The sequence below is a fragment of the Bombina bombina genome, chromosome 5 (assembly GCF_027579735.1).
Source record: "Bombina bombina isolate aBomBom1 chromosome 5, aBomBom1.pri, whole genome shotgun sequence".
NCBI classification, from domain to species: domain Eukaryota; kingdom Metazoa; phylum Chordata; class Amphibia; order Anura; family Bombinatoridae; genus Bombina; species Bombina bombina.
Window position 1 is genome coordinate 505,766,285 of NC_069503.1, and position 13,988 is coordinate 505,780,272.

General features: G+C 38.2%; 1 protein-coding gene across 1 annotated transcript in view; it reads right to left on the minus strand.

The window, feature by feature from the left end:
- ELMO1 (engulfment and cell motility 1) overlaps window positions 1-13,988 on the minus strand; it is a 1,021,083-nt gene that overhangs the window by 631,873 nt on the left and 375,222 nt on the right. Inside the window, exons 11-12 of the mRNA XM_053714416.1 lie at window positions 11,194-11,272; window positions 4,237-4,287 (exon numbers count right to left, since the gene is read on the minus strand). Of these exons, the coding sequence (XP_053570391.1) occupies window positions 4,237-4,287; window positions 11,194-11,272 (130 nt within the window). The remainder of the gene's footprint in view (window positions 1-4,236; window positions 4,288-11,193; window positions 11,273-13,988) is intronic.

Below are 13,988 nucleotides of genomic sequence, written 5' to 3' on the forward strand. Positions count from 1 at the left end.
TACAGGTCTCATCCTCTGAATCAGACATGTTTAACACACTAGCAAATAAACTTGCAACTTGGAAATATTATTCAAGTAAAACACAATGAAAAAACGTACTGTGCTTTAAGAAGCACTGAAAGATATATAACAGTTGAAATCAATAAACTTTGAAAAACAAAACACAATTTAGTAAAGGTTTGTTCCCATTAGCAAAGAAAAACTAACCCTGATGGCATAAAAAAGTTAAAGAATAAACGTTTTTTATCACAGTCAACTATAATCTCACAGCTCTGTTAGATTACTTCCCTCAAACAAGCTTTGAAGACCCCTGAGTTCTGTAGAGATAAACCGGAACATGCAGGAAAAAACAATGAGCTTCTGACTGAAATTTTTGATGCGTAGCAAAAGCGCCAAAAAGAGGTCCCTCCCCCTCACACACAACAGTGAGAGAGATCAGTAAACTGTCATAATTAGATCAAGCAACTGCCAAGTGGAAAAATAGTGCCCAAACATTTTATTCACCCAGTACCTCAGAAAATGGAAACGATTTTACATTCCAGCAAAAACGTTTAACATAAATTAAGAGTTATTAAAAAACCTGTTGCTTTGCAATTAGGCTAAAGTCTTATATACACAGTGTAATTCCAGTGAAGTACCATTCCCCAGAATACTCAAATGTTAAATATACATACATGATATTATGTCGGTATGGCAGGATTTTCTCATCAATTCCATTGTCAGAAAATAAAAACTGCTACATACCTCTTTGCAGATTAAACTGCCCGCTGTCCCCTGATCTGAAGTTTACCTCTCCTCAGATGGCCGAGAAACAGCAATATGATCTTAACAACTCCGGCTAAAATCATAGTAAAAACTCTGGTAGATTCTTCTTCAAACTCCACCAGAGAAGGAATAACACACTCCGGTGCTATTAAAAAATAACAAACTTTTGATTGAAGAAAAAAAACTAAATAAAATCACCATAGTCCTCTCACACATCCTATCTAGTCGTTGGGTGCAAGAGAATGACTGGGAGTGACGTAGAGGGGAGGAGCTATATGCAGCTCTGCTGGGTGAATCCTCTTGCACTTCCTGTTGGGGAGGAGTAATATCCCAGAAGTAATGATGACCCGTGGACTGATCACACTTAACAGAAGAAATATATGATACAGATTACATTAATAGATTTAGATGTAAAAGAGAGATGCTTTCACTATTTATTTTTTATATTTAAAAACAAGACCTGTAAAATATTAATGGGAAATTCCTTTTTTTAGATATAGGGTAATTTCTGAGACACTGAAGATAGTTCTATGAAAAGGTTTAGCACATGACAACTGACAATAACCTAGTACAGGGGTAGACAAACTAAGGAACATGGGCTGAGTGAGTTTTAATGGACCTCTGAGTGCTGCACTGAGGGCTGGCATGTCCTTTTGTGTCTCACTTGTTATATTTCTGCCAGGATATCTGAGCTAACCACAAAGCTTCTTCCTTGGCATCACTGCCACTGCACAGGACCCGTATGCAGTACCTGAGAGAAAACCCATAATGCATAGGGGGAAATGATGCAGCCGAGAACGGCCTATGCAGCCCTCAGCACAGCACTTCAAGTGTCATTAAAACTGTCTGAGATTATAGTATAAAAGTATAAAATGTTCAATTATGCATAGTGAAAATTTAGCTAAAATATTTTATTATTTAATTTGAAAACCTCTCTTATAATGTAACTCTGAAAAGTAAGAGCTTTTCAGTTATGAGGACTGGAAGAGCACATGAAAGGCTACACAAGACTAACCCTGTCATTGTACCTTATTGGCCACGGTATAGATTATCAGATAAGGAATGGCAAAGCAATACAATTGTTGCTGACAAAATTATAGTGGTTAGCTGTGTCTACCCCATTCCTGATTGGCTTCTCCAAAAAGGGAAATTTGTGGGTGAAGTTTGGCTATTGAAAAAACAATTGCTGCTAACTAGATATTAAAGGGATATTAACCCTGTTACAAACCGCTATTTGTAACTGGCCCTTTAAATGGAAAATTGTCCTGCTTCCCTGGATTTTGGAGAAGCCTATTTGCCAGCCTCCTTCCTCATGACTATGGCCCCTGGAAGATTGTGCCCCTGAGAACATATTAACTTTTATTGGGTGTGTATGGCCCTTTAAGAACCGTCTGGGGACATATTGTGACTTTGGTGAACAATGCCCCTTTAAGACTATGTCCCCAGACCTGTGAAATGACTTGTCCCTGGCTTTCTCCCACTTGGTTCAGTGGATAGGGCTTGCTGAACCAAGTGCCACACAGGCAGAGTGTTCCACAGAGGGGGAGCACTATTGCAAAGGCATTGGTTTTCATTGTGTGCCATTAAGAGTTAATTTTGTTCAATTCTAAATACAAGTTTGCTGGGATCCGCTCTAATTAAGTTTAGGGATACACATTCCCATTGTCTAATCAGACTGCTAGTAGTGATAAGGTGGACTGCATTGTTTTCTTGTGTGTAATGTTATCTGCTGTTGTGGCCTGTCAAAGGGCGTTGCCTCTCTATCTAAATGTATCAAATGTGTGATTGGGGATTTTATGCCTCCCCCTGAGAGTGTCTTTTTTGCATGTAACCTCAATAAAAAGCAGGCTGTGTGTTCCAGCACATCAGACCTATTCTGACCCTCTAACTTGCAGCTTTGACTCATGTTTGTAGGGGACAGCCATAATCACTACAGGGAAGCGGAGAGTCTGCATTACGTATGGTGGCTACGCAGCAGTTATAGTGTCTACGGTGCTGCTGCTCCTTTGGTGAGCGTTAGGAGCATCCTTTTCTACGGTCCAACTTCAAGCCAGCCTGGAGGCAACCGTAACAAACCCCATTTTTTTTATTTTATGATTCAGATAAACCATGCAATTTTAAGCAACTTTATAATTTACTCCTATTATCAATCTTTCTTTGTTCTCTTGGTATCTTTATTTAAAAAAAAAATGCAGGAATGAAAGCTTAGGAGCCAGCCCATTTTTGGTTCAGCACCCTGGATAGCAGATGCTGATTAGTGGCTACATTCTTGCTCCATTGAAGACTATTGGGGAATATGTTAACACAATCGCGATATTCGAAGTTCGCCTTTTTGCACGCATCAGGTTAGCGCACAAGTGAAAAAGTTTTCCTTTCAAATTGTAATACGAGCTCTACCCGATGAGCGCAAAAAGCTTACTTCTAGCTGAGTTAGTGCGAGAGCGAGTGCGATAGAGCTCCAGTCGTAATCTAGCCTTTAAATGTTTTCACACACATCTAGTATGCTAAACCTTAGCAGAATATTACAGACAAAAAAGAATCCCTAGTGGATTAAGAAGTCATTTACACCCCACTTTGTTTCGAGAATATATGGAATACTGTGATAAGTGTGATACAGACCTTTCTATTCTATTCTAGGGTGTATGGGTGATAACGGATTGTTTTTTTCTCTTCAATATATGGGACAACTATATGTGACCTTCTTTTATAAGGACTTCCTATATATATGTTTTTGTGACCGGTAACTGACCAAGGACATTTCCCTGTACAAACATATGAGTTACAAATATACTCTTAAAGGGATATATACTTGAAGATAACGGACAGTCAACACATGGGACTAAGACAAGTTTAAATTGTATATTACTTTTTGGGACATTCCTATGTTACTATAATGGACGTTACTCTATTCCTCTATATTTGTGGAGTATAACTTTCCACTTTTCTCATGACACTGACAGCATCATTTTTTTCCTCTAGGGACGCCTAGGGTTCTATGTTATAATCTCTTTCTTCCTCCATTTCTCTTGAGCATGGTCTGTGTGAATGAAGAGTATGCTGGGAAGATATCATTATATTATCATTTCATTCTTGTATAATATAAATACATAAAAGTTATTACATTAAAGAGTGCTGAGAATTTATTTTTATTTATTGTGGTAGTTTGGCAATACCTCTCGTGCAGCTATATTTACATATATAGATATAATTAGTAGTGCTGTCGCTTCCAGTATTCAGTACATCTAGTATGTTAATATATTTCAAGGAAGGGGAAAAATATTGTAAATATAATTTATACAATTTGCTGTCCCTTTAACCTTTATGTACCTGTAAAAAAATGCATAATATGGCCCGATGTCGTAATACGTGATTTTCATAATTACCAATACCAAGATATGACAGTGTACTAAGGTTCACATTTGAATGTCACTTTATAAAGCTTTGAATGTCACAACTTTAAACTATACTTACTGTCAGAATAATGGAGCGAAGCTGTTTTTGGGCTAGTATGTTTGCCATCTCCTGTTACAACAAAAATAGAAAAATATGGTTATTTGAGAAACACAGTGACTACATAATCACATACTTCTACAAATAAAAAATAGGTTACTTGAGAAACCTCATTTAGAATAGATGACAGGTCAGGTCAAAAGCAGATAAAAAACTGTTGTGAGCAAACTTAAAAACATCACTGGATATTTCTAGGCTTTTTATTTATGTATTTTATTAAAATAGGTGCTGGGTATGCATGCACGTATAAAAGCTACCGGAAAAAGGTTAAATCGACAAAGAAAAAAAACCAAAGCAAGCAAAAGTAAGTTTAATAACAAATATAGTAAATATTTGGTCCTAAGACACCATGTGTAGTGTGAGTCTAAACGTGACAGAACATGCATGTAAATATATGAATGTAAACCTATCAAGTGTATTAGTGTGAATTAGTCACTATTTAATTGTCCTCTGTATACAGGACTGCACACTATATAGTGATCTCAGTATGTGTAAATATAGACCACTCTTTGGGGCCTATTTATCAAAGGTCTTGCGGACCTGATCCGACAGTGCGGATCAGGTCCGCAAGACCTCGCTGAATGCGGAGAGCAATACGCTCTCCGCATTTAACATTGCACCAGAAGCTTACAAGAGCTGCTGGTGCAACGCCGCCCCCTGCTGACTCGCGGCCAATCGGCCGCCAGCAGGGAGGTGTCAATCAACCCGATCGTACTCGATCGGGTTGATTTCCGGCGATTCCTGTACGCCTCATCAGAGCAGGCGGACAGGGTTATGGAGCAGCGGTCTTTAGAAGACTCGCCAGAAACACGGCCCTTCAAGCTCCGTTCGGAGCTTGATAAATGGGCCCCTTTGGGTGATTAACCAAGGGAAGTGCCAAGAAGGACAACATCCAGGTATGGGTCCTTAAAGGGACAGTGTACTATAATATTGTGTCCCCTTTAATACATTCCAAAGTATCTATTTTACCTACTGGAGTGTATTAAATTGTTTACAAACAACTCCTTCAACTTTATTTTCTCAATTAAAAATAGCTGATTTTGCTTATTGTATGCCCACATATACTAAACATTTCTCAATAAAAAGGTATAGATAAAATAATGCTTCTAGTAGGGGAGTTGTAACAGAGGTATTAAATGTTAATTTCCCATCATTCTCTCTAAGGCCCTGATATTCAAAACATCTGCTTAGGTGAGATATTCTAAAATTATCCACCAGCACTGCGAGATCCCTAGTGAAATATTCAAAAGGCAGATTTTGCTTTACTTCTCCAAGGGGTATTTCCTGCATTTCTGTATGTGAAGGTGATAAAAAGAAGAAGTGCTAAAGGATATATAGATCCTGCTAAACTAGGTTATTCCCCTCAAAGAAAAACAAAAAATAGCATATGTTGAAAAAAAGAGTTAGCGCTATAAGCACGGATCTAATAGAATATATTACACACTAATTTAGCTCTCGTAAGTGGGCTATTACTATATAGCTCCTATATAGATAGCAATAATATAGAACAAGCTATGTGCGTATGGGCTTGAGGGCAAAAACTGAAAATAAACGTAAAATAAAAGGGAGATAGACTGCTGAATAAAATCCAAATATTTAATAGTTAATGCAATCCAAACAATAATCTATCCGTATATGTAATAATAAAACAGTAGGTAAACAGATAAGGGACGTCTCCCTTAGAACATAAGAAAGATAAGTAAAACAACGGATGTGCAATATAAAAACTTGAGCGCTTATGGCTGTGACCTGAATGCGGCTTTTTTCTAGACCCACGTGACTCCTCTTACGTCACTATGGTCAGGTGTAGGATCACTCGATTTAGTGATTTTGGTATAAAAGTTGCATCTGTTAGCTTCTTTCTTCTAGTCACTGAAGGTGACCGCAAAGCTATTTACCCAATATTAACACCCACCCCAGGATCCCTTTCTGATATTGGGGAAGAGGGGGCACGGACTTTAGGCACAACCTCTGGAGGGCTCGAAGAAACTTAAAAAGTTTGGATCCCTTATGACACAAAGTGTCACTACATTACAAGAATTCTACTAACATCATTTGCAATCTACTACCATAATTTGCAACTTTTCTACCAAAATCGATACATTGAGCGATCCTACACCTGACCTGAGTGACTTAAGAGGAGTCACGTAGGTCTAGAAAAAAGCTGCCTCCAGGTCACGGCCATAAGCGCTAAAGTGGAAGAGAGCCGTAAAACCTGTGTCCATCTAAGGTAATATTCACCTAAGGGTAACACTTGAAGTTACATTTCATCACTCAAAAGCAGGATATCAGATGATCTATGACCATTGGGTCCAAGGTACCAATAGAAATTCCTTCCAGCTATCTAAAGGTTAGCTTCTGACTATCATTTGACTGTTTTATCAACACTTTATTTTGAGATACCAAGTCCTTTGTTTTATTGTTTAGTTTTTACTGCCGCCTATTTTAGGTTTTTTAGATCGCACATCCGTTGTTTTACTTAACTTTCTTATGTACTAAGGGAGACGTCCCTTATCTGTTTACCTACTGTTTTATTATTACATATACGGATAGATTATTATTTGGATTGCATTAACTATTAAATATTTAGATTGTATTCAGCAGTCTATCTCCCTTTTATTTTACGTTTATTTTCAGTTTTTGCCTTCACAGTTTAACAAATTAGGCTCATACTTTGTATATTATTTATATTGAACTTTGCATGTCTTTTATTTAAATTAAAACTGAAAAAAATTGCTTTAATTTCCCATAGAGCGTCATTACTGTCTATGGGCCAGATAATCAAACATTCTCTCGTTTGGAAAGACATTATATTGCAGACTTCACAAGGGCAGAACTCACTGATTTTTCTAAGAAAAGGAGAGGAAGCTGGAAATCACAGAGATGAGAGATGCCTTCCATAGAAAACAATGAAGCTCTATGGGATACAAAATTTCACATAGGAGAGAGAAGGTAACTTAGAACCCTGGGGCTGATCAAGGCTCAATTTGCATCAATTACAAATTAAACTGAAATGTTTTAATTACAATTTAACTTGCTTTTGTATATATTTTAGAATATATTACTTTTCTGTTGGTTAAAATAAAAGTATTGTGAAATTTGAGCAAACTTCACCTGCATACAGCTGGCGAGACAAATCAGTGAGACCAGCTTTTTTAAAATGCTTAGAAAATGTCATAAGACTTGTGAGAGAGCTTCAGACATACCCTGGGAACTCCCCTGTTCAGCCCAGGGAACTTTCTGAAAGTGTTGGCTTTAGTTTGCAATGCAGCAAATTCAAGGTGCAATGTAATTTGTATATATAAACAGAAATATACAAAGGGCCTAAATATTGGCTTTGGAGTAAACAGTAATAATGAAGATAAGGAGGACTTTGTGTAAATAATTAGACATATAAGCTAATGAGTTATTCTTTCCCTACAAAGTCAGCACATTGTATTGAATTCAGCTAGTAGAAACAGATATTTCATACATAAAAATATACCTAAAGGAACAATTTCTCATACGTTTTAAACTTGGTAGCTAGCATAACAAGTAATTGGAAACACATAAAGGATAAAACAAATTTTACAGTATACTGTCCTTAAGTTTTGTCTTGTGCTTTAATGCCCAGGTAATTTCTATAACCTATAAAACCATTTTAATACCAGATTGTATAATGATGATCATAATGTAAGGTTTGACCACTCTGCAACTGATTTCTCCTTTAAACTATGCGTTTAACCCCTTTGCGGGTGGTTAATCTATTACTACAGAACATTTATGTAATCATAAAAAGCTCTAACAACGTCCCTTTTAAATCCTATCTATGTTCAGAATACCAATAGCTGTATACACTTTTAGTAGCGGCAAATATATGTTAATAGTAAACAAATTGCTATTAAAATATTTCTAAAGGACTACAAAATAAAAAAAGACACTGAAATCACAGCAATACACACAAGGATGCAACAGAAAAACATATTAATACTAAAGACTTACACTTAGAGGAAAATCAAGGATGTCGATGCTGTCCTCAATGTAATGCTGCATAGATTACAGCCAGGTGCAGCATTAAAAGGACATGAAAGTCAATAAACTTTCATGATTTAGATACAATAAAATTTTTTTTAAAAAAATCAAATGAACTTCCATTATAAAACTTGCTTTGTTCTCTTGGTATCCTTTGTTGAAAAGCATACCCATATGGCAAAAGTAATTGCATTGTTTGAAATATTGTACTATGCTGCCATGTTGTGTTCAAGACACGTGCATGCTCCTGAGAGTATCTTTTACAATTGTCTGTTTGCGCTAGTTCCTTTACAGTCGGAAGTCTTTGTCTGTAAAAGAGCTAGTGCAAACAACAAATTGTAATGGGAAAGTTATACATTCTTGGAGAAGTATGCAGATTATTTTTATTTGCACACTTTTCTGAGGCACCAGCTCCTACTAAGCATGTGCAAGAGTTCACAGTTCTTATTTGTAAATAAGTATCTGATTGGCTGATGGCTGTCATTTGATACCAAGGAAAGAGAAATTAAAGAAAACTTTGAAATCAGTCATAAAAAGTATACTGCTTGTTTCAAATTTAAGTGTTATCGCATTCTATTTTTACCATGAATGGTTGATTATGCTAATCTACTAGATTTAATAGTCCTTTAAGAAGATAAACAAAATGGCAGGTAAACTTAGTGTTCTGTAATTTGGTAGGAATTACTATTTGAAAGAACTGAACAGTGAGATCCAATCCACAGCCAGATAACATGCAGTTCCAACATTCTCCAGCCCCTTATAGAGCAATTTTCCCTATTAAAGGGAAATGAGTGTGTATAAAAACCTTTTTTATTAACCCTTTAATATGTAGCAGTCATCCAACCAATGCCTAGAGTGCAAATGAAGACTGCATACTGATCCCCCTCCTCAAGCAGTTATGAGGTGGCAGTGTGTGTCCGGCATCACTTAGGGAGTCAGGGATGATGGTGACATCACCTGTTCAAGTATACTGCAGGCTGGAGAAAAGAGCTGGATGGGGGCATTAAAGCCCCTCAATTACAGCTCCCTCAGCTATCTTAAAGGGACAATATGGGTGCGTAGGTTGTTAGGTTTTTTTCCCCCCACATTTTTCCCCAATTGATTTCTATGGGGGACTATGTTATTGCGATTTTTACTTTCAACTTGTAATACAAGCGCTGCCCAAAAAAGCTTACTTCTAGCGGAGTTAGTGCTCGAGCGGGAGAGTTAAGTATTGTGATACTAGTAATCTGGCCCATAATTGTAAAATACATCTACATACTACGCTAAAATTAATATTTGCTTTGAATACATCATTATGTCTAGCGTGTAACTATTTACTATTTAACATTCCTTTAATAATGAGCATTTATCATTATTTCATTATGTTTCAGAGGTGACTATTAACAGTAAGTCTACCTAAAGGTATGCACAAGTAACATGTTCTTTACAAGGCCAATGAGCCAATTAGGAGTGAGGTGCAGCAGCCAATATGTCGATCAGAAGCTGCAATATATTGTGGCTCCATTTGAAAGGGTTACACTGATAGTGACACTAACACAAAAATACAATACTCTAAAGAAATAGAGCATTTTATTTTTGCACTACCATGTCTCTTCAATGTTCAATTAAAATGCATTAAATACCTCTAACTTTTAAGTAAAAATTGTGTTTGCCCCACATTTCCTAAAGTGCCCAAATAGAAAAATCTATAACCTGCAAATTAAATAGTTTAGACAACTTGCAGCATTTTAGACAATTTTACAACAGTAAAGATCACATATGTCTTAAGGGGGCGCTGTAAACCATACAATCTTGTTTGAAAATAAATCTGAGACGCTATTAGATCGGCCTATTACAGGACATAAAACCACAATATCACAATATATAAAATTATGCTGTGTAAAAATAAACACCACAAATCAGCTTCTCATGCTGGTTGGTCTGGCAAAGGGCTATCTGGATTGTAAAGAAGAAGGGCACTTCATGGTGCAAAAAGTTTTAAAACTTATATTGATCAGAATAAAATTTCCCAAAAAGGCTACTCACAATGAATAAAGCTCTATGGAGAAGGGCTAGTAGAGCAAGCGGGATCTCAACAGCCTCCGGCTGACTGGCCACGTTCAGGCATGAAACAGACTTGCATGTCTAAGAAACGTGTTGCATGTTTTATTAACCTGACTGAATTAAAGGAATCAAAGGTTATTTGGTGCAGTTTTCTCTCTACAACCTCAGATTGATTCAGATTCATAGGGATTCATTTTAACCCTTCCAACTGAGTGGAACCCAGACTGTCTGCCAAACACAAGAGGCCAGCCAGCCAGCCCTGCACTGGGAAGAATCCTGATTGCCTGTGAAGCCCAGGTGGCCAATCAGCTGGAGGCTGTTGAGATAAAGCTTGCTCTATTAGCCCTTATCCATAGAGCTTTATTCATTGTGAGTAGCCTTTTGGGAATTTTTATTCTGATCAATATATGTTTAGAAACTTTTTGCACCATGAGGCTTCCCCCTTCCTCTTTCGATTCTAGACAATTTGCAGCAAATTAAAAATTTATATAACAAGTTTTGCTTTTTGGCCCCTGAAGGGAGTGTAGAAAAAGCACCATTTTTATATCTAAGAAAGAAACTTTTAACATCCCTTTAAAAAAGGCAATTCACATCTAACTTCCCTTATTTCTTTTACTTGTATTATTATGATTGCATGCTTTTGGGTGATAAAGCACAATTTCTGTATGATCAGTTGGAAAGTTATATTTATTTTATTGTAGATCCAAAACAATTTGCTTTCATGAGTCAAAATCACACACAACCACACACAACCACACTCTAACACATTCAGATATTTCTCAATTACAAGGTGTCTCAAAAATGTCTGCTTTACATTGTGAAATAAGCCAAAGCCTTAAGAAAGATAATAAATACAATTACCTGTCTTTTGTCATCAGGTGCTTTAAGAAAGAGAGCGTTGATAACTGCAATAGTATAGGTCTGGATCTCTTGATCTGTCCTTATAGATAAAATCCAAAATAAAAACATTATGTCACCAGATTATTTAAAATTAACTATCTGACAAATGCTCTATCTTTAAAAATGTTAATCTGAAAGAGCTCCATCACATCTATATAAACTCATTGTGTGTTTTGTTATTTTTGTTTTAAAGGAACATTAAATTAACTTTGTTCAATGACCTTATTGTATTGAAGGGAGTCACCCAGTCAGTTCCCCAAGTTTGGATTTATTGCTCTAAGTCTAATTTTTACACTTGATGGTGTCCAATCAGAAACTGTACCATAAAAAGCAAAGCATTCTCCCACGGTTCTGCTCAAAATACCTTTATTAAAAGGACAATCTAGTCAAAAATTAAACTTTAATGATTCAGATAGGGTACAACTTTACAATTTACTCTTATCATCAAATTTGTTTTGTTCTCTTGGTATTCTTAGTTAAAGACTAAAACCTAGGTAGGCTCATAGGCTGATTTGTAAGCCCTTGAAGGCCGGCTCTTATCTTAGTGCATTTGATTAGCTTTTAACAGACAGACGTGCTAGATCATGTGTGTCATATAGATAACATTGTGCTCACTCCCGTGGAGCTATGCATGAGTCAGAACTAATTGGCTGAAATGCAAGTTTGTAAAAAAGAACTGAAATAAGGGGGTAGTCTGCAGAGGCTTAGATACAAGGTAATCACAGAGGTAAAAACATAAATTATGCTTACCTGATAATTTTCTTTTCTTCTGACGGGAAGAGTCCACAGCTGCATTCATTACTTTTGGGAATTCCAAACCTGGCCATCAGGAGGAGGCAAAGACACCCCAGCCAAGAGGCGTCAAATACCTCCCCGACTTCCCTCATCCCCCAGTCATTCTGCCAAGGGAACAAGAACAGTAGGAGAAATATCAGGGTGAAAAAAAGGTGCCAGAAAAACAAAAATGTACTGCCGCCCCATAAATAAAGAGCGGGCGGGAGCCGTAGACTCTTCCCGTCAGAAGAAAAGAAAATGATCAGGTAAGCATAATTAATGTTTTTCTTCTTAAACGGGAAGAGTCCACAGCTGCATTCATTACTTTTGGGAAAACAATACCCAAGCTAGAGGACACTGAATGTAAACAAAGGGTGGGTACAAAAAAGGCGGCTCCTTTGAAAGGCACCACAGCCTGAAATTACTCGACACCCCACAAAGAACTACATACAACAAGGGAAAAACTGGAAGCCCGGGTAATCACTCATCAGTTACATAACCTGCAAAGCCGTGCTAGAGACCACTCAGATTTAGAGTCTGCTGAGCACAAAGGCTTCCGAGGAGTCAACCCTGCGTCACTCAACTCAGACATAAAACATTTCTGACCTAGAATTAAAAAACCTCTATCAACCCCCGAGAGGGAGAGAAGAGGAACCCATAAGAGATCCGAAGGACCATCCAACACAGGCTCAAGCCAAACTGGCAAAATCCCTATCTACCCCCAAGAGGGAGAATAGAAGACCCTATGAGATATCAAAAGGATCAAATCCAACTTAGAGCAACCCAAGGTTGCCACAGGACCACTGTCCAGGGAAACAAATTGCATAAGAGGACAAGGACCAGAAGATAGGTCCATAGTCAAGAGAAAAACGTCACATAACCCTGACACCGCACCATACCAACCATGGTGATCCAGAAAACCGTGAGTTCCCCCTTGTAACCTAGACAAGTCAAAACCCGTCCAGCTAAACAAGCACAGACAGAAAACTGTCCTAGCCGCTAAAAAGAGCTCTCCAAGAGGGCACAGAGCTACCTGTGCACACAACTCGTGATGACCAATTCCCAGGCAGCAAAGCTGTCCTGAGCCATCGTGGGGCACATCCCACCAAAGAGGGCTGAAAAATCTTGACAACAGCTCCCGTTCAAAGTGCGTTCCATCCTGGCAGCAGTCGTAGCCAGTAGAGAGATGGGCACAAAGAGTCCCCCCCCATTAACGGGGAGGACAGATTCAATACCAGCAAATGGTCCATACTGCAAAAGCAGACTGATCCCCAGCCTTCCTTGCAGGATAACGGTCCCAGTCCAAAGGCTTTCCCAGGAGACCGAACTGAGTCGTGATCCCACTCCCGACGGGCCCTGGTTAACAGAACACAGAGGGTATCTTAAAAACATTTCACTTGGGAGATACAAATGAGCCAATGTCATAGATATGGCCATGCATAACCGTGCCGTAACCTCTGGAGGAAACAAGCCACCTTCCGCAGAAGGAGTAAAGGTCATAGGGTCATCTGCTTGCGTAGCAAAGGAAAGTTATGGGACACGCACCTCACAGGACCTAGAATCCTTGGGGCAGATGGCTCAATGCACTCTGAGGACCCTGAATCGGGAGAAGAGAGTACTCTGGAACGGCAATCGGAACAAAACTGATGGGCATGGATAACTGGGGCCATTTCATATTCATCACAAGACGCATTCTCCGCATAAGGGACATCCGTGTCTAAAAAATCAGAATCCTCCATCTTGGGATTACAAAAATGACAAACACTAGCTGGCACCTCTTTTACACCCCCAATGGCTGGGACACTCACCACCTCCTGTGAACTAGACGACCAACGAGCAGACTCTCTCTGTCGCCACACAGTCAGCATACGAAAATGAAAACAACGTAACCGCACCCGGTCACGAGGTGCACCGTACAAGTCATAAAAAGAGCGCACAAATCTAAAGATTGCGCCAATTGATGATAAGGCTGTAATGTTCTG